This window comes from Mugil cephalus, chromosome 4, assembly GCF_022458985.1.
Source record: "Mugil cephalus isolate CIBA_MC_2020 chromosome 4, CIBA_Mcephalus_1.1, whole genome shotgun sequence".
In the NCBI taxonomy this organism is placed as follows: Eukaryota; Metazoa; Chordata; class Actinopteri; order Mugiliformes; family Mugilidae; genus Mugil; species Mugil cephalus.
The window spans coordinates 16349032-16374131 of NC_061773.1; the positions used below are offsets into that span (position 1 = coordinate 16349032).

Consider the following 25100-nt stretch of genomic DNA (forward strand, 5'->3'; position numbering starts at 1 on the left):
CTCTATGTGAATACAATGAATTAGGAACACAGATGCATTTTATTTTTTCCTCAGGTGACAACCTGTGGCACCAGCTGGACATGGAAGTCAAGGAGAGCAAGGCCAATTCAAATGTCACCACCGATGCCATTATCGAGGTACAAAGATACATCTCCGAGGAGAACACACCAAGATCACAGGATCCACTACAATACTGGAAATCGCAAAGACTAAATTACCCTACCTTGTACGCCGTCATCATCAGTGCCCTGTGAAAAGGGTGTTCTCAAAAGCAGGAGAAATGGTTTGTAAGCGGCGCAATCGCCTTGGCCCAAAGATGTTAACGCAGCTGATGTTTCTAAATAAAAATGTGTGAATGAACCTTGTTCAGTCTGTTTCCAGTTTTTATTGAAGTTGCCTGCAATTACTTTTTAAATCCAGCAGATGTCGCCATTGAGTGATACAGCAACAGTGTCGACACAGTTTGGGAAATGTGCCATACACCCAATGAGGCCTCATCTGCCCATCACTAGTTGTGTGAGTGACACCAGAGGGTAAACACCATCAGTTTGCTCTCTTGGTTGTGTGTGTGTTGGTGTGGCATCTTTATTTTGTTAAGGTTTATTTTCCCCTGACATCAAAACAGAAATTCCTTCTCCCAATGACTCCTTGTTTTTGGACCTTTCTTTGTTCATCCATCCTTTTGATAGATTTAATGGGCGTTTAAGTTTGACTCCATTGCCTTTTAAACCCCAAAAGACCTAGTTCCATTATTTCTTAGTTTCCCCTTTGCAACCTCAGTTTGTGATTTTGTTTGGGAGGGAAACGTAACATGTTCTAAAAAGAAAAGCATTGTTCTAAAACAAAACGCTACATACACCTGAGATGTCCTTTAAGGTTCTCCCTTCACGCCGTAGAAACGCGAGTAATCCGTCTTCAAATGTATCAAGCTGAGGCTCTGTAGTAGACAGCTTTCCAACCACTTCCACCACTAACAGGCATTTTTATAGGGGTCTATCTCTTCACGACAGACACATAGCACCATCAGCAATTGCTGTTAAGGGTGAAATATTTTTCCCCTAACTGTAACTTTTCCCTAAGATTTGATAGTCCTTGCTTCTATAGCTCCATATAACAGGAGGCCATGTTTTACATACGCTGACTCTTCTTTACACCAGTTGATCAGCTCAAGCTGTGACAGACTGCTTGTTTCACCTTTTTTAGAAAATGCTTACTTCAAACTATATATACGTTTTTAAACTGATAGGCCAAGTAATACTAGACTTAATAGAAATAATGTACCACGCACTTTTTCCCGAAATTTGCCATCATGCTGATGCGCGTCTTGTGCACAGTGAAATGGTGAAAGGGAAAGCACTAGCGGAGATCGCTAGCCAGTTTCAATATTATATATACTATATTCAGTCTATGGAGTGACTGCAGCCAAAGATTTGGGACTTTTAGACATTACTTACTCAGTGCGTTTACATGCAGAGCTTAATTTTGAGTTATGCTCAATATTCAACTTTCTCACTACAGTCCTTGTCCCAGTTTACATGCAGCGCAAGAAAATCGAATAATTGTTCTCCTCCTCCACACTAGGTGGCGATGCGTGTCTTTTCAGTGAGTAGTGAATAATACCATTAACTGATATTAAACCCGTTGCAGGCCTGTTTATCGATGCTGGGGTACGGTGGGGCCTAAAAACGGTGTTTTTGGCCGCTTCACTCATAACTGAGCATTGGAAAACAAAACACATGCATGTTAGTACTCACGAATCCAAAAGGGAGATTAGTTTGTGTCAGGGAACAAGCGATGGTAGTCTCACGAGGGTAGTGGCAATGGCAGTTCAATCACCACGCGGGCAATGGCTGACTGAAGTCACTGGGAAGAAGTCAAACAGCAGGGCGGGCCGTCCGTCGGAAAGCGTCTCAACTTCTCTCCTTCTCCAACGTCGGTCTCCTTAAGGCACATTGTTCCAACTGAGCCACAATATCACACGCTATCTTTTGTCGAATTAGCATTAGCTTAGTTTAGATTCGAGAATACATGAATGCATTAACACCGAACTAGCATGTAGCTAACCGCGTTAAACCATCCAGTCTCATCACACTATAACAGGCATACACTTCATATTCACCTCTTGTAGGTCACATAGAAGTTTATATTAAACCAACGAGTAGTCGACCTCCATGAATAAATGCTCCGCACGCCACAATGCTTCCATCTGAGCTGTCTAGTCCATAGCGTCCGCACACCTGCGCCACAAAGTCCCGCTCCTCACACAGCGACTTTACTCTGATTGGCTCGTGACTTTGAACAACCAAAAGGCAACACAGGTGATGTAATCAATGAAATGATTGACAGGTAACGGGTTAGGTCGCACGCTTCTTAAGATCCCCTTTTCTCCTACAACACAGATATTTTATAAACTTAATGAACATAAAGACCTATATTTATATCTTTATCTTTTAACTCTAAATAGTTTATCTTATTTATTAACTGTATATATTATATTTACACTTTTATCTGACATATTTTAACCATTTTTTTTAATATTCTAAACATCCGTTGTTTTAGATCATGAGATAACATTTTATTGTAGTGTGAAATTAATTTTAGGCACTGTATCTTGAATGATTTTTTTATGCAGGGCTATATATATCTATACAGATATAGATATGAACAAGCAATAATAATGTGTTTTGGTTTAAACATAAAATAACAACTACTTAGGAACAATACACTGAAACACTTGACTTAAATTGTGCATAAGCAGTCTTGAAATGTTGATTGTTATTGCGTTGTTTTGTTTGTCTTCAGCAAAATTAATTATGTATGTGTGGATGTATGTATGTATGTGTGTGCGTGTGTGTGTATATATTGCTCTATATTTAATGCATATCTAAATGAAATAATATTGCTGTTTTGTTAATTGTATGTTGATGTTATGTTAATATACCTCTGATACGTTGCTCAGTTATTTATGTCTTAGGTAATTAACAATTTTGTATAAAGTTGCACCTTTTAATTGTATAACAACGTTTTTTTGGTCTTTCCGGTGGCACTGTTGCGTCGTTTATTATTGTCCCCGGGGCAACAACACAGAGAGCACCTCTGCAGTTCCACAACACGCGTGTAGTGCCACTTGGGCTAAAAGCTGTCAGCAAACATCAGTGACATGAGTGCCGACAATTGTAGTGGGGATGTGACCGTGTCTTTGCAGAATCTATTGAACTCCCTCCAGTGCATCAGAGATCGAGTCAGAGGTAAATAAATACGAGCACTATTAGCACCGCCGCTAACCACCGAGGCACATGCTCGCTAAAGGTGCTAACATTAGCATCGACTTTGTTTTTGAGTTTAACGTTAACGATTTAACGAGACAGTTTCATTTCTGTACGCTAACTGAAGGTGTTTAACGTTAACGTTAAATATGTTCAACCAAACTAATACTAAAGAGGGCTGATAAAACATTGGAAACACCCTCGGTATCACTACTGACACCTTTCATAATTTGTACTAGAATAACTGATGATTGAATTTATGTACAAAATGACCGAGCTTGAAGTTTGCTCAAGTTTATTTTTGAACGATTTGTTTAATAAATTATGAATATGACACACATTACGCTATAGCTAGCCATAACTATAACTATAGCTAGCTAGAGTTTAATTATTTTACTCTTATTTTATCTTTCTTTTTCTTTTTACTCGTGTTTTTTAAGAGTGTTTCTTATATGTGCAACTAAGCTACTATATACCTACAAAAATAATATTTCATTGCATCACCCCCTGCATTTATTTCTTTAAATATGAAATACTTAAATTTGTCAAGTCATTACAATCACCAAAAGCGCTACGCAGAGCAGCTGCTAACTGCTAACTACGTGGTTCAAGGTCTAAAGACCAAGGTCCAAGGGTTTTTCATGGCCAGAAGCATACATACACAAAGAATATAAAAATAAATAAATATGTGGCAAATGCAGTGCATGGAGCAGTAGATGGCGGGGCCATGTCAGATCTTTAGCATATTGTTCTGATGGAGTCTGATGGAGCCTTGATATTTTGGCTCTGATGCATCTGAGTCTTTTGCCTGAGGGGAGGAGGCTGAATAGTCTATTTGCTGGGTGGCGAAGTCACGCACGGTGCGGGCTGCTCTGATCCTGCACCAGCTGGTGTAAATGTCCTCTGTGGAGTGGGTAGTGAGTGATTTTCTGTGCTGTTCAAACCACCCGCTGCAGGGCCTTCCTGTCCACAGCAGAGCAGTTCCTGTACCAGGAGGTGATGGAGGAGGTCGGAGTATTCTCCACCACACACCTGTAGGAGGCTGCGAGGACAGCAGGGCTCAATTGAGCCTGCCTCAGGAAATAGAGGTGGACCTTCTTGACCACGCTCTCTGTGTTTGTGGTCCACTTGAAGTCCCTTGACATGTAGACCCCCAGGTACTTGATGCTGTGGACCATCTCTACAGGTTCTCCCTTGATGTAAAGGGGGGAGTGAACGTGGTCACCTCTCCTGAAGTCCACCACCATCTCCTTTGTTTTCGCCACATTAACTCAGAGGTTGTTATCCCTGCACGAATCTATCAGGTCCTCCACCTCCTGTCTTTACGCTGACTCGTCGCATCATCCTCAAACTTCACTATACGACTGCCTGGGCGGAGCAGTCATATGTGAGCAGAGTGTAGAGGAGGGGGCTGAGGACGCCTTGGGGAGAGCCGGTGTTGAGGGTGGTGGTGGAAGAGGTGAAGCCGTGGATTCTTATGGTCTGTGGCCTGTGTCTTAGAAAATCCAGTGCCTAGTTGCGCAGGGACAGTGGTAATCCAAGCAGCAGCAGTTTGTTGACTAAAGTCTGAGGTTCAGTTGTATTAAACAACTGGCTGGAGCAGCCTGACGTAGGTGTCTCTACTCACCAGGTTAGTGAGAGCAGAATGGACGTCTGATTAAAGCGGCAATGACATCCGGCCTCTGGAAGGAATGGGTCCTGAGTAGTGATGTCCAATAATATCGGCTAACCGATAATATGGGCTGATATTAGCCTATTTTTGTAATATCTGTTCATATCGTTATCGGTTTTTCCACTGATGGTGAAAACATATAACATAATGCCCGGGTTGTGCTGCTGCGCGCTTCTGCTGCTGCTTGTGGGGTCCTGAGACATTTCCTGGCACGCGATTGATGACCTTATCAAACTGCACCCGGAGCCAGTCGTTAGATACAAAATGACCCTGGATTTGTAATAGTGATAAGAAGAAGAATTTTGAGCAGTTGCCTTTCAGTAGGAGAGGCTATTTAGTGTTTTCCTCTACCTTTATTTAATTTATTCAAAAAAAAAAACTCAAACTAGAAAATACTTTTGTCATCATTAGATGTTGAGTTGATAAATATCCAGAAATTTAAAAAAGGAATTTATGACTTTTTCTTTTTTTTTTTTTTCGGTAAAGTGCACATTGCACGACAGATAACATCAAAAGGTTTGTGTAGAGCTTAAAAGGGAATGGAATAAAAGAACTTGTACAATTAATTTGTCTTTAAAGAAACAAAAAATGATTAATAATGAAATGAAACCTGTATCTTTTCCTAACTGAATGCTTATTTTCCACTGTAGATGGAGAATCAAATGAGTCCGATGGGGCGTTCAACCTCTCAAACTTCTGGGACACTCTGAGTTGAGTATATGAGATAGACTTTTTTTAATGACTTCTTTTTGTGTATTCAGCAAGTGTACGCATTAATTTAACAATAGATCATGTCAGTTAAAAAGCATCAGCAGCAGTCATTTAGATGTGCTTATTTCAAAGAGATCATAATGTTATAAAAATTAAATTGCCATCTTTTATTTAGACCTCTAATATGATGTACATAACTGTCTCGTTTGTCCTCAGACCAGGCAGTGAAGCCAGTGTCTCAGGAAGCCACCAAACTCAGCCTGGCCTTCTCCAAACCACCTCTGCCTTCACAACAGGTCAGATCATTACTCTAATCATTGTGCTGCTTTATTGAACTGAAAATACAAAACAGTTTAAGGTCAGTTTGGGCCACCTATAGAAAGGCTCGCACTCTCGGCCAAGTTTCCTGATCGTGACGTTACAGAGCTTCTAGATGTGTTTTAAAGCTAAATAATAAGTCAGTGTGTCGGTTTTTCCTCCACTCTCTGCAGGATACAGAGAAGTTGTCGGAGTCCATGATGAAGAGCATCCTCACTCTGTCTACAGTGTATTACTGGCTACCTAAGAGCCAAGGTAACAACCTGTAACCAACACAGTTTCTGAAAAAGCTTTCATCAGTCTACCAGAAGCTAAATGTGTCAACTCATTGGGATATTCTGGGCAGAAATCATATTATGAATGGCAAATGTGAATTTAAGTTTTTGGAATAAATAAATTGCTTTTTCAGGCCACTAGATGGTGCTCCAGAGTTTTTGAGATCAGTGTTTGGCTAGTTGAAGGGCGGCTACATTTTATTTTCGAGGGAGCGGCATCGTACCTGAGAAAGTAAAATGATTCAGGCGTGTTTCAGTTCAGTTGCATTAAACGGTACATTGCGTGCAATGGTTGCAACAAAGAGATGCATTAGATAAAAGTTAATAGGGTTGTCTCGTTCCTGGAAAACAAACACACACACACACATACACACTGGTAGAACCGTAGAGATGTTCAAAACATCCAAGTTTGTATTGAATTTGGATTCAGTCTTGCAAAAGTTTTTCTTCTATTAGATTTCAAGTTTTCGAACATTGTCAAGGTATAATATTTGTCCTTTAAAGTCTTGCCAGCATTAAAAATAAAATGACTGAAGTGAGACTTAAATTATTAGATTACAACAGATTTATACAAAGTTTTTTCTCCTAAACTTCAGCTTGTCTCATTGTCCTCTCTGTGTCTCAGGGATGAGTCTTCGCCGGCAGGTCAGAAATGCTACAGTGGAGGTGCTGGAGGAAGTCTGTCAGTTGGTGGAGGTTATCCTGAACTCGCCGCTACAAAGGTGAAAATCGATGTTCTGATCCAGAGCCACAGGAGAATAGAAAATAATAAATATGTCTGATTTTTTTTTTTTTTTTTTTTTTTAGTCAGCTGTTGTGTTGAATCACTCAAATCAATTTGTTTTATGCCTGGGAAGGTTCTCAGTCTTCCATGTTATGATATATACAAACAAAAGTAGAGTTACTTGAAGACATTCTGCCACTCATCCAAGCAGCTTCCTCAGAGGCCTGAAGACTGTTTGACTTAGTTTCAGCAGTTTTTTTTTTTTGCTTTATTTATATATATATGTATAAGTAAGTACACTGTACTTATTTTTATTATTCTGTTTCTATAACGTCGAATAACTAACTAAAACAAAACTTAAACAAAAGTTAAAAATTATATTAGATACCTAAAATGTCAGAAACCACTCTTAAAAAAAAAAAGTATTTGACTGTATTTTAGCGTTTTAATTTAAAGTCCCATCTACTAACGTCGAGGGGGTGGAGCTTATGACCTGTACTGCAGCCAGCCACCAGGGGGAGCTCTACTTGCTTTAGCTTCACTTTTGAGGAGCTGTTCCATATTTATACAGTCTATGGGTCGACATACTGCTATCACAGAATTCTGCCCACCCTCTTTAAAGTTTTTGTGTATTAATTGAGTAACTCTGAGTTAAAGTCAGTTTTCCTTTCACAAATCGCAAATTATTATAAGTTGTCCCGTGAACAATAACATTATCACAGTCAGTCGAGTTTTCATTGAGCCTTCTACTTCCTTCCTCGCGTATTTTAAATCTTACGTATTTGCATCCAATGCGACTTGATTGGACTTGTCTTTTTAAATGATCGTATCTGGGTCGGGCTCCAAGTCTTTTTTCAACTTATTTATTTTAGTTCTTCCCTACACCGAAACCACATCCCTGTAACGTCAGAGCGTCATCCCCGTCTGTTGTACTGGAGGTTGCATCAACTTGCCAAGAAAAATAATGAGAGGAGATTGTGTAATGTGGATGTTTGGCAATGTCATGGAAAGAGATCATCTTGATTCCACACCTACTGAACGATCACAAAATGAAATACACGGAGTTCACTCAAGCGAAGGCTGCACCACATCAACAATAACAGGCACTGAACGTTTGAAAGATGAGAAATTTTTATATTAAATGACTGGTTTTGCATTATTAGTGCAAAAAACAGATTTGTTAGATTAATTTACTTATTTATTTTTCTCACATCTTGCAGCTCTACAGTAAACTTTCTGGCATGCTCAGACTTCTTTTTTCTGTCCTCTCGTTTCCTCTAGTCTGAGCCAGGAACAGCTGACGTCCACAGGAGGCGTGTGGTCAGCCTGCGAACGGTTCGCCCAGCTGCCTCGAGGTCAGTTTACCTGTGAAGACCAAAAGTTAGAAAATCAAGTTATAGAAGTAGAAATACTAATGTTAGAAGCCTACTTTCTTTCATCAAAACCACACAACGTTTAACAGTCACACAACAGAAAATACCCTGTAATTAAAACTGATTAAGACTTGTTTTAAGTGATAGTTAAGTGAAATGACAATGAATCATCACGTTTTCAACATTAGAAACCTCTAAAAGAGCCAGTGTAAAATGTGTTAAACTGACTTTCAGTAAAAAGTCAACGTTTACACCGACAATGGATAGATGACAAAACTGGAACAGTGTGCTCCAGTTTGTGCAGGTTTAAAAAGGGGAGGGTTGACCTGAGCTAAATATGTTCATGTACACATGCAGCAACAGCAACTGATTTATATCTTGACTTTGTAGCTTGAAGAAGTCTTCTCTGACAAGTATTTATCCCCCCTCCAAGATGAACAACATTCCCCAAACGAGACAGATCACACGTTTTCACACCCCATTTCACATCTGTCGCCTGTCACATAAAAATGTGTAAAAGGAAGCTCACTATGGGACCACATCATAACTTTGCTCATTTTAGGGGGATATTACCTTCTAGACATGACACTGACGATGTATTTGCATATAAGATAATAGCCTTAAAATCGTCATGTGCCGTCACAGAGCATTGCGTTATTGCATTTCACATGCACTCAAACGTGTCATTTGAGCAATGACTCCTGGAAATGATGGAGTTGGAATGATTCACCTTCTTGAAATCTCAGCCACCCGTTCGCCTTCTGTGAATGTCAGGTTTTATGTGAGGGGTTCGGTTTCAACGTCTTTTCCGCCGATTTCACAATCAGAAACATGCACGAAAGATTTTTTTAAATTCTCTTCTTTAAAATTTTGAACACAGATGTTTTTAGGTGCTGCTCTGACTCCTTCTTGTTTCTACATCTCTATCGATCAGTTTCTAATCCAGGGTTTTGTTGTGTGAACATTAGTTGTTTCTGATAATATATATTCAAATTGTGTCACCTTAAAATAAGCAGAATATATATAAAACAGATCAAATGTGATGTATGAAACCTTCCGGGGCGGTAGTGCCATATATCAGCAGCAATGATGGTGCGATGCACATGGACAGTAATCAGTTTTTAAAGCGCGCATGAGATGTTTTGAATAAAGTTTTCTAAAAACACAGATTAATTGATGAGAGACGTGTCTGTTCCGCAGATAATAAGGCAGCGGTCCTGGTGGTTCTGTCCTCTCAGACCGGTGTTGTAAAAGACGCTTTAGAGGAAATAGAGCAGGTACGTGTATTTGTGTTCTCATATCATGCATGTTAAATAAAATGTTGCAATTCCTAAACCTTTTCTGGCCGCTAATACCCACAAAGCCCAGATTTAACCGCAACTTCATGGTTTGATAAACAAAACCGCCAAAACAATAAAAAAATGTGACTGTGTTTCTTCCGGCAGTTGCTCGTATTTCCATGGGGTTTGTTAACAATGAATAAAATATATAAAAAAAAAAAAAATTACAGGCATTCTTGCAGAGACATGTCAGGTCTTATGAGATGCGCTGAATGTCGGATAACCTCCCGCCACCAGGCGCTGTCCGAGGCCCAGGATCCGTTCAACGACGTGCTGGACGACGACCTGGACGGGGACGATCCTCGGGGCAACCAGGACACGTACTGGTCGGAGAGGGACCGGGAGGTCATCGGCCCGTGCCAGGGCCTCATGAAAGCGTCCGCGGCGTGTCTCAGGAAGATGACGTCCGCCGTCAAAGCCAACGGGGACGTCGGCACGCCTCAGAACGTGGCCCAGCTCGACGACTTGGCCGACATCACGAAGGAAATCAGCCCCGGGTAGGAGACCGGCTCAGCTTGCGTTGGCCCGGTGAAGATGGTTGTCGACGTGCGGTGCGACTCAACTGCAGCAGCTAGAATAAAAATCTGACAGATCTGTGTTTTCTCCTCAGTGTTGACGATCTAGCCCTCTGCCTCTACCCGCCTATGGACTACAGCGGCGTAGAAAACAACGTAAGACAAACGCACCCTCTCATGAAATATCATCAGGAAGTTGAGATGTTTGCTTTGATCAGACCTTCACAAAGTTAACTATCTTTAACTATTGCTCAAATCTACGCATTTTTGTGTTGTATTGTCTCATCTGTGGTATCTTTTTTTGACAGTTTACTCATATTACACTTAGATATCTCATCGAAATGTGCTGAATGTAAAGTGACAAAGAATCACAAAGTTTTTCCTTTTTATTGCACCACATAACTTAATATATTTTTATTTACTTAATGTATTCTTTTTTCTTCTTCTTCAACTAAAGACATTTGGCTGCGCAGTGAAATGTCTTCAAGAAAACTCAAAACTTTTTTACTTCATTTTTGTTATTCTCTGTCCCGATGAGACAAATACTGAATTGTTCCCATCTGATCTGATGGATCCTGACTGGGTTTGTCAGGATTAATGACACAAGCTGCCAGAAAGAATTAGAGCTGTAACGGCTGCTTAATCGTTTTCTAAACGACTACCGATTAAGGGTTTGAATACTTTTGTAAGCGAGAGATTCCAGTGTCTGATTTTTAACGCATTTTCAAACATTCACAAAAACAGGTTTTACCTCGCTGAATGTCGACGGATTAACGCTACCATAAAACAAAGTGGCTCGAATGCTTCCTTTTGATCACACCGTTTATTCTACAGGTGTCTAAACTGGCCGTGCTCCTGAAGAAGGTTCTGGAGATCGTCAGGTGAGTTGTCTTTTGTAACCGGGGGGAAACCGGTACAGACTTGAATTTGATGAACGCGATGGAAAACTGGGAAGCTGACGATGTGTGGGGTCAGCTGTGAAGCTGAAGAGCCAGTTTTTGACAAATCGCTGGGTGTGTTGGAGAAAGTTTGAGTAAAAAAGGGAGTGGAATTTCCTGGGGCCATGCCAAGTCATTTTTTTCTGTTGTCCCGGCTGTTTATCGGGAACAGGTTACATGGAAACTGACATTGCATCACCTACGACACATGTTGTTGGTGATGCAATAACACCGTGATTGACACTGATGTCTGATGTCTTCACCCGTAAGTGGGTTGGATATATCAGGCAGAAGGATGACAAACAGACAGGTGTAAGGATTTAAGCAACTTTGACAAGGGCCCAATTGGCTAGACAACAAATTAAAAAAAGGTCAAAAAAAAGGTGTTGACTTGGCCCTCAAATCTACAGAGACCCCCACCTCGTGACTTTTAAAGGCTCAAAGGATCTTCTGCTGACGTCTTAGAGTCATGTACCACAGATGCACCATCACAGACCTAGAGGAGTCCGCGCCTCGATGCTTCAGAATGAGGACCCGCGTAACATCTCCCGTTATAACGCTATAACCGAAACAGAAAACGCTCACCGGTTTATGTCACTGTTATCACACCCTTTCCGTCCTCCTCCTCCAGGTCCAGCCACGTGTGCGGAGAGTCGGAGTTGGCCTGGGTCCAGTTCTTAGACGGAGCCGTCGGACACAACCTGCAGAAAGCCAAAGAGCTGATTGAGCAGGGCAGCTAGCCTCCGGAGCGGCGCATCTGCTGTCTGGCTTTGTTTTCTTTTCTTTCTTTTTTTTTTTATGTGGAATGAATGGCTGCAGCGTGGACATACATGTGTGTGAACTATGTATATAAAAATTAAGACACATTGAACAAATAATTAGAGGCAGGTCTCGTGTCCTTCAGCGCGCTGCACCGCTGGAGGAAGCGTAGTAATGTCAGTGGAATGTCATTAACGTCCAATAACAACAACCGGCCGCCTGCTCTCCAAACACACGACACCTGCTACAGTGTTGCTACATAGACAGTTGGTTTATTAAAATACTGAAATAACACTTTTGCATTGTGTCCTGCTTTAATGTATTTTTTCTGATGTTTATATTGCCAGTTAACTAGTGAACACCGATGCATTTTTATTTAACGGCGCTGCACTAAGCGGAACTTTTGTATCGACACACGTTTCTATCATTTTCACGGTTTCAGTTTTAGCGGGTCAGGCTAAACGGCAGAAACGCTTTTAATTCAGTCCAGCTTAACAGCACAACAAACGCCTCCAAAACCGATCACCCAGATAAATTGCAACATTCTTGACGCTGTTTCAACATCAGCTGGAAAACAGAGCAGTTGTTTTAAGGAGGATGTTTTAGCAAAGGAGAACGCCTGGCAAGATGCTGTACGTCAACATCCAAGTCATTGTCGCCGAATTCAGTTTTCTTGACTCACGTTCACGGCTGAAGCGTTGTAAAGAAATCTGAGGAGGTGATTTTCCAAAAAAAAAACAAAAAAAACGAAGCAAGCATTGAAACGCCAGTAAAATTCAGCTCCTCGACGTCCAAGGGTGATCCAGTCCGCTCACACGTCCATGTTAAGTAGGGCAGAAATAAACATGTTTACAGCTTGGTATAAAAAAAATAAACCCATTGTCTCCGTAGCTTTGCGTCACCCAGACAACACTTACATTTTTGGCCTTTAGACAGGTGGGGTCAGACCAGACAGTGCCACAATGGTGACAATCTGAGTTGTCACATTGCGCTTTGAAACAATATGTATCACATATCCTCTCTGTTTTGTCACAGGGTTTGTCCATCTTGACACAACGCTCAAAGATAACAGGTTCATTGTAAAACTTGTGAAGTTAAAAAATAAAAAAATCTTCAAAACACCAGGACCGGACTGACCCCCGGTCTGCAACGCATCTCACTGCTGTTTGCCGCGGGGCGTTTACTGATGAGAAGGAAAGTGAACGACCTTTTTTTTTTCCGCCCCCCTCGTATGATTTCGAAAAAACGAACGAGTAGTGGCCTTCTCCATTAGGTGATAATTGTTGACACACCTGATGACACTGAAGAAGATTATCTCAGTCATTGTATCATTTTAAACTGTCATTTGTGTTGAAGGCGCGCGTGAGATGAGTGTGGGTGGAGGCTGTGAGTCAGGAATGTTTTGGTCTTGTGATCACCAGCCACAGCTGATGGGAAAAAAAAAGTAGCACAAGATTAATTAATTGTTTTTTTAATGATCACGCCACAACTCTAATAGTGTTTTGCTATGGATTGGCTGCAATTAATCCCCGTCACTTAAGCTAATTGGCATATCATTATGACCATCTTAATGGGTGCTGGACTTCCTTGTTCCTTGTGTGAATCAGACTTGTCCCATAGATACTTCATCAGTTTGGAAATTCAGAGGGAACTCAGAGGCTGGGCCAACACCCTGTGCTGTTTTTCTTTCCTTTTTGTTTAGTTGTTCCTAAACTGTTTTTGTGTGTGTGTGTGTGTGTGTGTCTGTGTCAGACTGCATCCTGCTGTGGGTGGCTGCTGACATCAAGGAGTGTCACTGATGGGATGGGCGCACCTGGTTTGGTCTAGGTGGGTGCTACATGCCTGAGTAACATCCACGCAAATGTCCAAAGGTTTCCCAGCGGAACATTGAATTGTCGCAAAATGGTCATAATGGGATTTACTTCTGTCAGTGGTTTTAATCTTGTGGCTGATTGGTTTATACAGTAAATACATTAAGGATAAATTAACAGGCTATATCAAGTCAATTGCTTATCGTATTGTAGATATTATCGCATTTTAGAAAAGCAACAACAACAACATATCTACATGAGATAAGTAATACAAAGATAAGTAGATAGAGGAGGCAGATATCCAGATACAGATAACTGTGGCCTCTGGCCAACAGGTGCTCCGGTGGAGCTCCTTCCTGACCTGTGGGAGCTGCAGTATCTGGCTGAAGGGTCTACCGAAGGTCCCAGCGGTCTCATACAGGGGCTGAGAGAGGTTGTGCAGGATGTTTGATGGTTTGGCCAACGTCCTCCTCTCACCCACGCTGAGTCCAGAGGACGAGATAGAGCTCTTTTATCAGATTGTCCAGAATTCAAAACACCTTAAAATGAGCTTCTTCTGCAAAAATGACATATTAGCTTAGATATTATTTGTCCACTTTTTTTTGAAGCACAAGAAGCAGAATCAGGATCAACATTTACGGTGACAATTAACCCGAGGAAACATCTGCACACGGAAATCAGTATCAGATTTTGACATGGTACACGTGTGAACATGTTTAATAAACTAGGAATGTTCACACAGTCTGAGAAAATTGATTTAATGTCACAGGATTTAATCCCCATTCTTTGTCAATGACGGCGGTTAACATTCCACTAAATGGTTAACCAGCATTACAGATCATTGTGAAATGGGCGTGACAAGCGTTTTAAAATCCATGAACTCTGCGCCAGTTGTCAGTGAGTTTCTGAGAGCACTGCAGAGCGTGAACTGTCTACACGTAAGGCGAAAACTTCTGGAAAAATGACGGCCAACGCGAAACCATCTTGTAAGTACACCATCTTTTACATATTTAACTTTATCACCTCGTTCCTTGAGGCTCTCTGGCTAAGTAACAATTAATGTTGTGCGTGGTTACGAAATGTGTTCTGACAACATCATTTTGGCACTTGTAAGTGATGGCAGTTCAAACACGTCAAATCATGTTTAAGGTCCTTTACAATTACTAAAATACATTTCATGATCTTAGATAACATGGTCCAAGTCACCCTTCCAGTTTTCTAGGAAAGCTGTTGAACAGCTTTTGTAGAATATTAATAGAATAAAATTTTTTGGCTCAAACGGCTGCCGTACATGATTAAACACATACATGACAAAAAAGAAAAGTGCTTGTACTTTTCATGTTGACTTTAAAGTGTATTCAAGATGTTTGTTATGGTATATTCAAAAACCATGAGCTGAAGTGTGGAGAGCCAGAGTTTCTTGAAGATGTCAGAGTTGCTTCCCCAGTTCCTATTTTATTCCTCTAATGAACGCTGCTTTAGCTGCACAGCATCAACCAGATACAGTGTTGTAGATTGATGATATTATATATTAGTCTGCCTCCAGTTTTCCAACAAGGGCTTTAGACGGCTTACTTTACTCCTCTGTCAAACCATCTGTCTTCTCCAGCTACGTCTCCAAGTAGCTGATCACCTCTTCACAGTTCGCCTGGTTCAAGAGTCGGAATAATATCTTTCACATAGTGTTTGTTAAATTTAAATCCGAAATTCACTGAAGCCAGACAACACTCAATGACACGCAACTGAGAGCATCTCTTAGCCTGACAAATTCAAGTTAAAATCAAATCGGAAGAAGTGACTTCCAAAGGGTTCGTCCATGGTCCTGTCGGCTGTGGCGAAAGGTCGCAGAGATGTTTCTCACCCGGACTGGTGACGACTGTGTCCGTCGTTGTTGGAACAGCATTCACTGAAACGGTGTCTGACTACGGTTTGTTTCACGCGAATCTAAAAAGTTAGCGCTAAAGCTGGTCGAATTTAGGTAATAAAACCAAAACAACAAAAGCCAATCTCTTAAGGATAGGGTCTTATCTTAGGTAAGACCTTATCCTTAAGAGATTGGCTGAAGTGTTTTACAAATGCTGTGACTGTCAGAGAGTGTGAGAATGCTACTGAAAAAGTGATAAAGACCTTATCTGATGATATAAGATTAACTGATGGTGATTTCAGGTGTGTGACGGGTCCTGTGTCACCTGTGTTGCGGGAAGCGGGGATCTTTTTGTTTGACTGCCGCATTCACACTGTTGAGCTCTCTTATTAACACAAGTTGTGTCTAATGTGTCGATATAAGGACTACACGTTTTATGATACTTTTAACACAAGTAGTGTGTGAGGGCTAGGTAGCTGCCTAGGCTTGGAAGCCTTTTTAGGTAGCGAAGACTCGATTCATTTCAGGGCTAAATGAGCCATAGTCATTTAACTGGACTGGGTCTGAGTCCTTTTCTTGGAACAAACAACGTTTAAAAGGAACTTAGCATTGTGTTAGCTCCCTATGCCAACTACACACATCTTTGGTGATTTAACAAACAAGCCTTACACTATTTTCAACCACAGTCTCTGCCTTAACTCTATGACAAAATACTGTTAGCCAGGTTTTGCTTTCTTGCACGTTTTACGATTTAATAGCTAAATAAAATGCTTATAAAGTTGCCATATTAAATTAGCCAGGCAAACTAAAACCAGTGAACAGGGAAAATGTATGTAGCTACTATTTAGCATTGTATAGTGACATAATAATTTACATAAAAAGCTATATCAAGACGATGGATAAATAGATTTTTTCAATACCTTTGCGTCTGTGCTTGACAATTGGTAGCACACATCACCTAGCATAAGGACGCTTCACACTCACTGAGCCTAGCCTAGTTAGCAGGAGAGTCGGAGTTACTTGTTAGTTTTAAGGAATTAGGCGCGAAGAAGAGATGATGAAATAGCCATGTGATTTAACACGTGTTGTGTGTGTCGAATCATCCTGATCAGGTTTCTACATCATGTGTAGAAAACACAATATGTGCCTGCTTAGTAAAAACTAACAAAGTGTGTCAGAAAACAACAGGTTTTTATTAAGAATGACACTTTCCCAGGTTTTTGTCTAGAGAATTTAAGGTGAAACACAGGTCACATTGGACTCTTGCAACATGGCTCAGTAACTCCATCATTTTATACTCTGCTCACGCATGTTTACATATGTAATCCCCATTCTGCCCTACCCATATTTTCTGCCTCTAAATTGCTTGACAGCAGTTGAGGTGCAAGTTCTCTATGAATAAGTTTAAGGACCAGGGCTCTGTAAATGAGTCTGAGCACGCTCTGGAATTAAAACATGGGGCTCGTGTAACCAGCAAATCAACATATGTGCACGCATTCAGGGTGAAAATGGTCTCATTTTGGCTGAAAAGTGAAAGCGGTCCCGCTGTTGTACCGCAATATGAGCATGACTTAGGAACAATGTGTAAATGACTGTGTAAATGTTTTCAGTTTTCTGTATTTCAGTATATTTAAAAGTTTATTCTTGACTTCGACAAATCTTAATCCCTTACTAGACCTTTCTAGAGATTTAAAGCATACGTCATACACCAGAGTTTGGTGTTATTGCCAAGTTGTCTGGGAGACAATTTCCATGACAAATGGGCAACAACTGAATACAGTAATTATGTTATGTTAAGCACCACTTGTACATCATTCTTACAACCACAAAGGAAATATAAATCACACTTTGGTGATTTATTTCATTCATACACGTTATATGTGCTTTTATACAAAACCAATGACCATGTAAATCTATGCATCATTTATAGTGTCATGAATAAAGACCTTTACGGAGATTCCTCCCCGTGAGGTTTTCTTTTTGTAATGGGGTGTTATAATAAATATTACTGCCTAATGTTATTGTCTTCTTTTAGTTTTTGTTGGTGTGGACCTCCACTGTGTGACCAACAACACTCAACACCGCACCAGCAAGCTGTCGCAGGATCAGCTGATTGTTAGGCGAGGACAATCCTTCATCCTGACCCTTAAACTGAAGGAGTCTTTCAACCCTGAACTCCACCTGTTCACCTTCACTGCATCAACAGGTTAGTTTCTTTCAGTCTTCTGCTTGTGATCTTTGAAGCCAAAACACCGTAAGTTAACCAAAGTTTTCAGCAGCTGGTGTTGACCTCTTTATGCACCAATGACGGCAACTAAATGTTTCAGGTAACTGCTGGTCACTCATCTTCTACAGCCGTGAGGGATTTTAGTCCATTAATCAAAACAGAACAGTTTCAGTTTCTGAGATGTTGGTGGGTTTCCTCACATGAACTGTTTGCTTCAGGTCCTTCTACAACAGGACCTGACTTTGACTTAGCTGCTCCTAAAATCAAACTCTTCTACTTTGGTCTCATCTGTCCACAAAACATTTTCCTCTGCCTTTGGGCTTGTTCACACGACATCTAGCAAACTGCAGACATAAATGTTCTCTTTGGAGAGCAGTGTCTATGTCCTTGTCACTCTGCCATGCACACCATGTTAGTTAGTTAGTTTTTAACCCATGTTTAACCTGTTTAGTCCCATGGAGATCCATGATTTATAAGGAAGACCTGGCCAACACAGTATGTCAAAGTATGTCTGACAGCGGATTCCAAACTGTTTAGAGACGGTTTGTAACCTTTTCCAGCCTGATGAGATTTCCTGTGGTCTTCAGAAAGCTCACACACAATTATAATATTTCAGTGTTGTTTGTTTGAATGAGTTCTTTTTGTCTACTTTCATGACTTGTGTGAAAATCCACTGATGTTTTGAGTATTTTATGAAGAAATGGAGAAAACTGTATATGGTTGACAAACTGACGGTATGGATATGAAGTTCATTACGGTCACTGCCCAATGAATGAAAGGTCCAGTAAATGAAAACTGAATATGTGGATGAAGATATAAATCACCACCTGACTAACTCATAAATCATCATCTTATCTTCATCTCTGCAGGAGAACACCCATCTGAGAACATTGGGACAATGTCACGCTTTGGCCTCCCCGACTTTGTGAGGCGTTCACAGTCAGCAAAGGCGGTGTGGAAGGCATCCTTTCAGACGAGCACACCCGGGAGGACGGGATCCGTGACTCTGTTGATCACCCCACCGGCTGATGCTCCCGTAGGAAAGTACGTCTTGTCTGTGAAACACAAGGATGACGAAATACTGCTGAAAAATATGGTGGTCCTCTTCAACCCCTGGTGTCCTGGTAGGTTCATCATCAATCTGCCCAACTTTTTACATATGTCAAGTCTATATTTAGGTATATTCATGTAGCTCTATTTGTGTTTGTTAACTTTCTTTGTAGATGACTGGGTGTCTCTGGCTGACGAGGAGCAGAGACAGGAGTATGTGATGAACGAACAGGGAATAATCTATAAAGGAAGTGGAAGCTACATCACTCCTATGAGCTGGGACTATGCACAGGTATGAACAATATATTTAAACCCCATTGACCAGATCAAAAGTACAAACACTTGCAGCAACTACTGCGTTTGAATACTGCCACATTGAGGAAGATACAGTTTAAGAGCAGCTTTGATCTTCCTGTCCAGTTTGAGAGTGACATGGTGGAGATTTGCCTGAAGTTGTTGGACCTCAACCACAAACACCTGAGAGACCCAGCTGATGACGTCTCTGCTCGCTGCAATCCCATCTATGTCAGCCGCGTGATCAGCGCCATGGTACGTCCCACTCTGAGTGTTCTGAATGCATTAATTCACAGGCCGTTGATAGCGGAAAGCAAGTCCACAAGCGTTTTACAAAAATATCTCAACAATTATTGGATGCATTGTCATGAAATTTGGTGGAGCCATTTGTAATTCCTTGAAGATGAACCCTACAAGATTTGGTATTCCGCTGGCTTTTTTTTTTTTTTTTTTAAAGGGCCACCATGAGGTTGATGTTTTGGGGTGAAACATCTAAACAGTTGTTATTGTCATTAAAGTGGATGCATGGCCTAGAAATTAACTTTACTTTTGCACCTCACAGATATGTAATATTGTATATATAGGAAAAATGTTACACAATACGAAAGTATAATAATTATGTTTATAATAAAATAATAAGTACATGTCCAATATGTTTATAATTTTGAGAACTTGAGAACAAGTCACAGATAAAGGTTATTCCCCTTCACCACGAATTATTAGATCCAAATATAAATTTTCTTTCTCTCTCTCTCTCCTTTTTTTTTCCTTCCTCCAGATAAATACCCAGGATGACAGCGGCGTCGTGGAGGGTCGCTGGTCAGGTTCATATTTCGGCGGAAAGCTTCCCTCACACTGGAGCGGCAGTCATGCCATCCTGAAGCGCTGGTACGACAGCGGCTGCCATCCAGTCAAATATGGACAGTGCTGGGTGTTCGCTGGCGTCATGTGCTCAGGTAACGCCAGACTCTGCAGCTCCTCACCTTACATCTGGAGTTACACCCGAAACAGGAACAATTAGTTTGGTTTAATCAGTGGTAAAATGGCAACTTTCATAAGAATAAAAAGCTAAATATTAGCTATAGAAGCATCCTACTTTAGTTTTAGTCTAAACTTATTCCCTCAAAATGACATGTTGAAATATTTTGAATTTGAATTGATTCCCATGGGTGATTTCTGGGTGTTGTAGTTTAAATCTGTTAATAACAGTCAAATTCTTGTGGTGTGAAATATAACTCGCTAGCTGGTCTGAGTGGTTGATGAGAAGCAGCAGCTCTCTGACGCAAAGCCGTGTTTGCTTGCAGTGATGCGTCTGCTGGGAATCCCTTGCCGTGTGGTCACCAACTACCACTCAGCTCACGACAACAACAAGAACCTGATCATCGACGTCTACCACGCTGACTACGGAGTCAGGGAGAAGGAGAGCAATGACAGCATTTGGTGAGACACGAACCATTCAGCTGCTGCTTTTACGTGGTCACAAGTGTTCACAAGTGTAAAATAACTTTAATCCAAGCAGTTTTAATTTACATGTCTTCATTTTTTTTTTAAATAAATATAAATATAAAAACTAAGGCACATAACAGATGGAACAGATTAAAATGGCATGTAGTGCACATACACAGTATTCATCATTGTTAAATAAAGCTTCCAGTGCTGTAGTAAGCATGTTGCTGTTTTTAAACTGATGAATATTAGAGGAAAGTAGAGGGTGACTCTGATCTACAGCGAGCAGATGAAGCTTTTGCTCCAGCGGTACAGAACATACAGAGCTTCTTTCTAAATCGGTTCTCCTCCGGAGCCTGACTTACTGTTGTGTTGTATTTAAGGAACTACCACGTCTGGGTGGAGGGCTGGATGAGGCGTCCAGACCTGGCGAAGGATGGCAAGTACGACGGCTGGCAAGTTGTGGATCCAACACCGCAGGAGAAGAGCGATGGTACAAAAGACCCCATGAATGTTTTCCTTACCTCTCCGATGACCTGCTTCTCGTCCTTCCAGTTCATGCTGACATTTGCCTGCATAGATTTACTTATCATAAATAGTAAAAGTTTGATTTCACTGCTAATATTTTAACTGGAGTGAACACAAAACGTGCTTTCGCAGCTAATTTAAATCAGTTGAAATTCATTCTGCATGTTTAGCGTCGTTGTTAGTGCAGATTTTTATTAACTGTTTTGCGTCTCGGCCTGCAGGTGTGTACTGCTGCGGCCCAGCTCCGGTCTCCGCCGTCCTCAACGGAGAAACCCATCTGAAGTACGACGTGCCGTTCGTCTTCGCTGAGGTCAACGCCGACTGCATTGACTGGATGGTGAGTGAATGGAGCTGGAGCCTTTAACTGAATCAATATTAGGAATTTTTTTTTAGAAAAGCGCTATAAATTATTGTCTTTTGGTTGTTGTGTGTCTTGTCAGATCAAAGCTGACGGGTCAAAGGTGAAAATTTACTCTGACACCACGAGAGTCGGACACAACATCTCCACCAAGGCTGTGGGCTCCAATCGGAGGGTGGACATCACTAACACCTACAAGTATGCAGAAGGTGAGGCACATAAACTTCAGGTGTCATTTAATTTAAAGACTTGTTGCCACTCTTCAGACTCTTCAGTTTATTTGACGTTACATGTAGTTGAGAACGATCCTGATCTACATCCACTCTTTATAGGTTTAATAACAGACCAGAGATAGTGGTTTATTCTTTTGGTGTCAACCATCGTTACAGGAACGGAGAAGGAGAGGACTGTGTTTAAATATGCCCTTACGAGAGTTCACACCAGTGACATGGTGGAAAGCATTAACAACGGAGAAGTGAATGGAAGCGCGGGCGCCGATGACCAGTACGGAGGAGAGGGCGTGAACAAGCTGACGGAAGACACAGAAGAAGTGGTTCCAGAGATCGTCGTTCCGCTGCCACCTGTGACCATACGGTTTCAAGAGGTACGTCACAGGGGCCACAAAAGGGATGATAAACCATAAATCATAACCAACCAACCAACCATAAACTATAAAAGTGATGGGGCGTATCCTCAGTAAAAAGGATGTTTTTGATTAGTGACACTACTGCAAAAGTCTTTCACAAACGCTGGTTTCTGCTATACAGTATATTATTAATATTACTTAATCATATCAGAAATGACTGAATGATTCACTTCTTGTCCTGTCGCTCTTCAGGTGTCCAAGCTGATAAACACAGAGGATGTGAAACTGAATCTGCTGCTGAGCAGCGAGAGCAAGGCTCCCAGGCCGGTGTCCGTCAACGTCAGCGTCCAGGCCATGAGGTACAACCGCTCCCCGGCAGCCAACATCCAGACCAATACAAGGGAGGAGACGCTGCAGCCTGGCAAAGGTGACCCTTCTTCTGGACCGAAACGCCGCTGTTGCTCAAATGCAGACATTGAACCTAAATTACCTGAACGTAGCCTTCACCACTAAATATCTCCGTCTCCACAGAGCTGTGCATCCCCATCCTGGTGCCATTCTCGGCCTACCACAAGCACATGGTGGAATGCGAGAGCATGACGATTTCAGCCCTGGTCACAGACAAGCAGAAGCCGAATAACACATACCTGGGTGTGAAGGACGTCGTGCTGAAGAATCCCTCGATGTCCATCAACGTCAGTGCAACCCACTCTCATGTCTTTCTCTGTCCTTCCGTCAACTGACTTTCTTAAAAGCAAAAGCTACAGCGCTTGGTGGTGGTATCTCCTTCCCACAGCCTCAAAGTCCAGTGTTTTTGTGAAGTAGTCGTAAAATCATGCTAAAGTCTGCATGCTAACTCACAATGGAGGTGTTAGCATGGTTATTAAAACCATCACAAAAACATCACAATATTAGTTTAGTGTGTTAGCATGCTAATGTTTGCAGATTAGCACTAAACATAACGTGCAAAACTGAACTCATGGGAAAGTTGTGTATTGATCAAATTAGAACTTGATGGAAGCGCTAAATGAAAAGTCAGCAATTTATCCTCCTCATATTTTGAAGTGTTTGCTCCTTGTTTTTCTGCAGAACATCTTTCTTAGTTGTTGTGTTGAGTGCGCAAACAGTAAAGTGTGTGTGTGTGTGTGTGTTACAGGTTTCCACTTGGAACAAAATATACTGCGAGTCAACCGTGGAGGTGGTTTTCACAAACCCTATCAACCAGGTCCTGAAGGAGTGCACTCTGACTCTCTCTGGAAGTGGTCTCTTCCAAGATGAGATGCAATACACGTGAGTTGCTTCTAACGTAACCAGGAGGGAACTTAGAATTTAACGTTTTTTAAGGTTATTTAAAAGTGGCAACAATAGTCACAAGTTACGAGAGTGCAGAACATTATTCCTTAATATTTTGTGTACATTCTTGACTTTATGTTAAAATTAATAAAACTACTGTATGTGTATTGAGCATTTTCCATCGGACTTATTGATTTTGATTAGTGCTGGATATCCAGAAATGTTTCCATAATGGAAAACACAAAATCAAATTTTTCAGTTTCAATTGTGCTTATGTACCCTGAGGGTTTCTAAACTCCCACACCATGTATGTTATCATTATGCCGAGGTATCGTAGGGGGTATTAAATTATATGTGTATTCTAAATTGTATTTTAGAGTTTCTAATTGGAAAATGAATTTAACATCTTGATGACTCGTCCTGCATTCAGGGGGACATGTACTAATTTTGCGCACAAAGCAAAGCGTGACTGCGAATGGTAAAGTGTAACCAAAATTTGCTTTACCTGCAGACTTCCGGACCTGAAGCCAAACACCAGGGTGCGGATCCAGTTGCCTTTTACTCCCTACAAGAGCGGAGAGAGGACGCTGCTGGCCGACTTTGACTGCTCCGCCTTCAGAGACATCAAGGCCAGCTGCGTTGTCAATGTCAGAATATAAGTACTCGCGAAACAAGATGTTGGATGCTTAACATTCCACAAATGAATACACTATATATGGTAAATGAAGAAACCTTTATTGTCAGCCTTTACTCAGTGTGAGATATCCTATATGCTTTGGGTACACTCCCAGAATCATTTCTCTACTGTGACCACTATAACATGTGTACTTTTAATTTACTTTACTCCACTTTGACTTTATTGAGGGATTTCGAGTATAAACTTGGTAGAAACAGGGTTTAGAAAAGCTCCGAGCACTATGAACTTGAATCAGAACTAGCAGCTTTCTTGCTAAAGTGTCATTTTTTTTTTTGCTGCTGCCACTTTTATGATGTTTGTCCATGTATGTTGGCAAATATTAGTCTTAAATTGGCGTTGAAGTGTGTCTGAATGTATTGCACTGTTACCTACAAAATATGTAATATATATTTGCTCCAACCTTGACGTTGAATTGTTCTGTATTTATTCTTACACGTATTTTACAGTTTGTCATTAACCAGAAAATTATTTTGAAAGGTTGACGACCTTCTCAACAAATTTTTGTGTAACGCCTCATGTTCATGCAACTTTCTCTCAAATAATGCCCCTAGTGTTCAACTCAAGGAAATGCAACAACCCAACCATGGGAGCAAGGCTAGCCTTCTTCCTCTGATTTTAGCTTGTGTGTTAACTTGTTCAAAACAAATAAAGAAAATGACACCAGAACTTCTCAAACTGCTTGCAGTTCAGGTTTGTTAAACAGAACATACATCACTAAATTAAGTACCGATCACTCACCTGGAAAGCTGCTTCATTTTTACAACTACATACCAAATTTCCAATGAACGCACTGGCTAAACTAGTTTCTTTTTGTCAGCACTGTCAAGCACCAATGATTTTCAACTCAGTGCAGGATGTACTGGATAAATGAGGTTGGTTATAGATAAAGGGCAACTTGTCAAATGTCAATCTGGCAAAACCGACGCAGATTAAACAAATAATACCATAATTAAAACCACCAGAATTAGTCAGCAGTACATTTAATGTGTTGGTAACACTTCATGGACAAACTATTCCCAGAATCTCCTGTCAAAGTAATAACACGGAAGAATGCA

General features: G+C 41.0%; 2 protein-coding genes and 1 long non-coding RNA gene across 3 annotated transcripts; 2 read left to right on the forward strand and 1 right to left on the reverse strand.

Annotated features, from left to right (window-relative positions):
• Positions 1 to 3058: 3058 nt before the first annotated feature.
• On the forward strand, positions 3059 to 12185 carry ccndbp1 (cyclin D-type binding-protein 1). The gene is made up of 11 exons (XM_047584219.1): positions 3059 to 3248; positions 5589 to 5648; positions 5866 to 5945; positions 6141 to 6222; positions 6868 to 6964; positions 8248 to 8321; positions 9540 to 9616; positions 9917 to 10176; positions 10290 to 10350; positions 11029 to 11075; positions 11764 to 12185. The coding sequence occupies exons 1-11, from the start codon at positions 3161 to 3163 to the stop codon at positions 11870 to 11872; spliced, it is 1035 nt and encodes a 344-aa protein (XP_047440175.1). The 5' UTR covers positions 3059 to 3160; the 3' UTR covers positions 11873 to 12185.
• LOC125007398 lies at positions 8143 to 9983 on the reverse strand. Its single transcript, XR_007112680.1, has 2 exons — positions 9848 to 9983; positions 8143 to 8331 (listed from the first exon to the last, which is right to left on the reverse strand). It is a non-coding gene; the product is annotated as an uncharacterized LOC125007398 (long non-coding RNA).
• Positions 12186 to 14580: 2395 nt separating the features above from the next.
• On the forward strand, positions 14581 to 24450 carry tgm8 (transglutaminase 8). The gene is made up of 15 exons (XM_047582375.1): positions 14581 to 14688; positions 17602 to 17772; positions 18663 to 18917; positions 19017 to 19135; positions 19264 to 19392; positions 19916 to 20093; positions 20442 to 20577; positions 20967 to 21076; positions 21333 to 21448; positions 21552 to 21678; positions 21859 to 22073; positions 22308 to 22482; positions 22587 to 22750; positions 23212 to 23345; positions 23860 to 24450. Exons 1-15 carry the CDS (start codon positions 14664 to 14666, stop codon positions 24005 to 24007), a joined length of 2202 nt encoding a protein of 733 aa, XP_047438331.1. The 5' UTR covers positions 14581 to 14663; the 3' UTR covers positions 24008 to 24450.
• Positions 24451 to 25100: the final 650 nt, after the last annotated feature.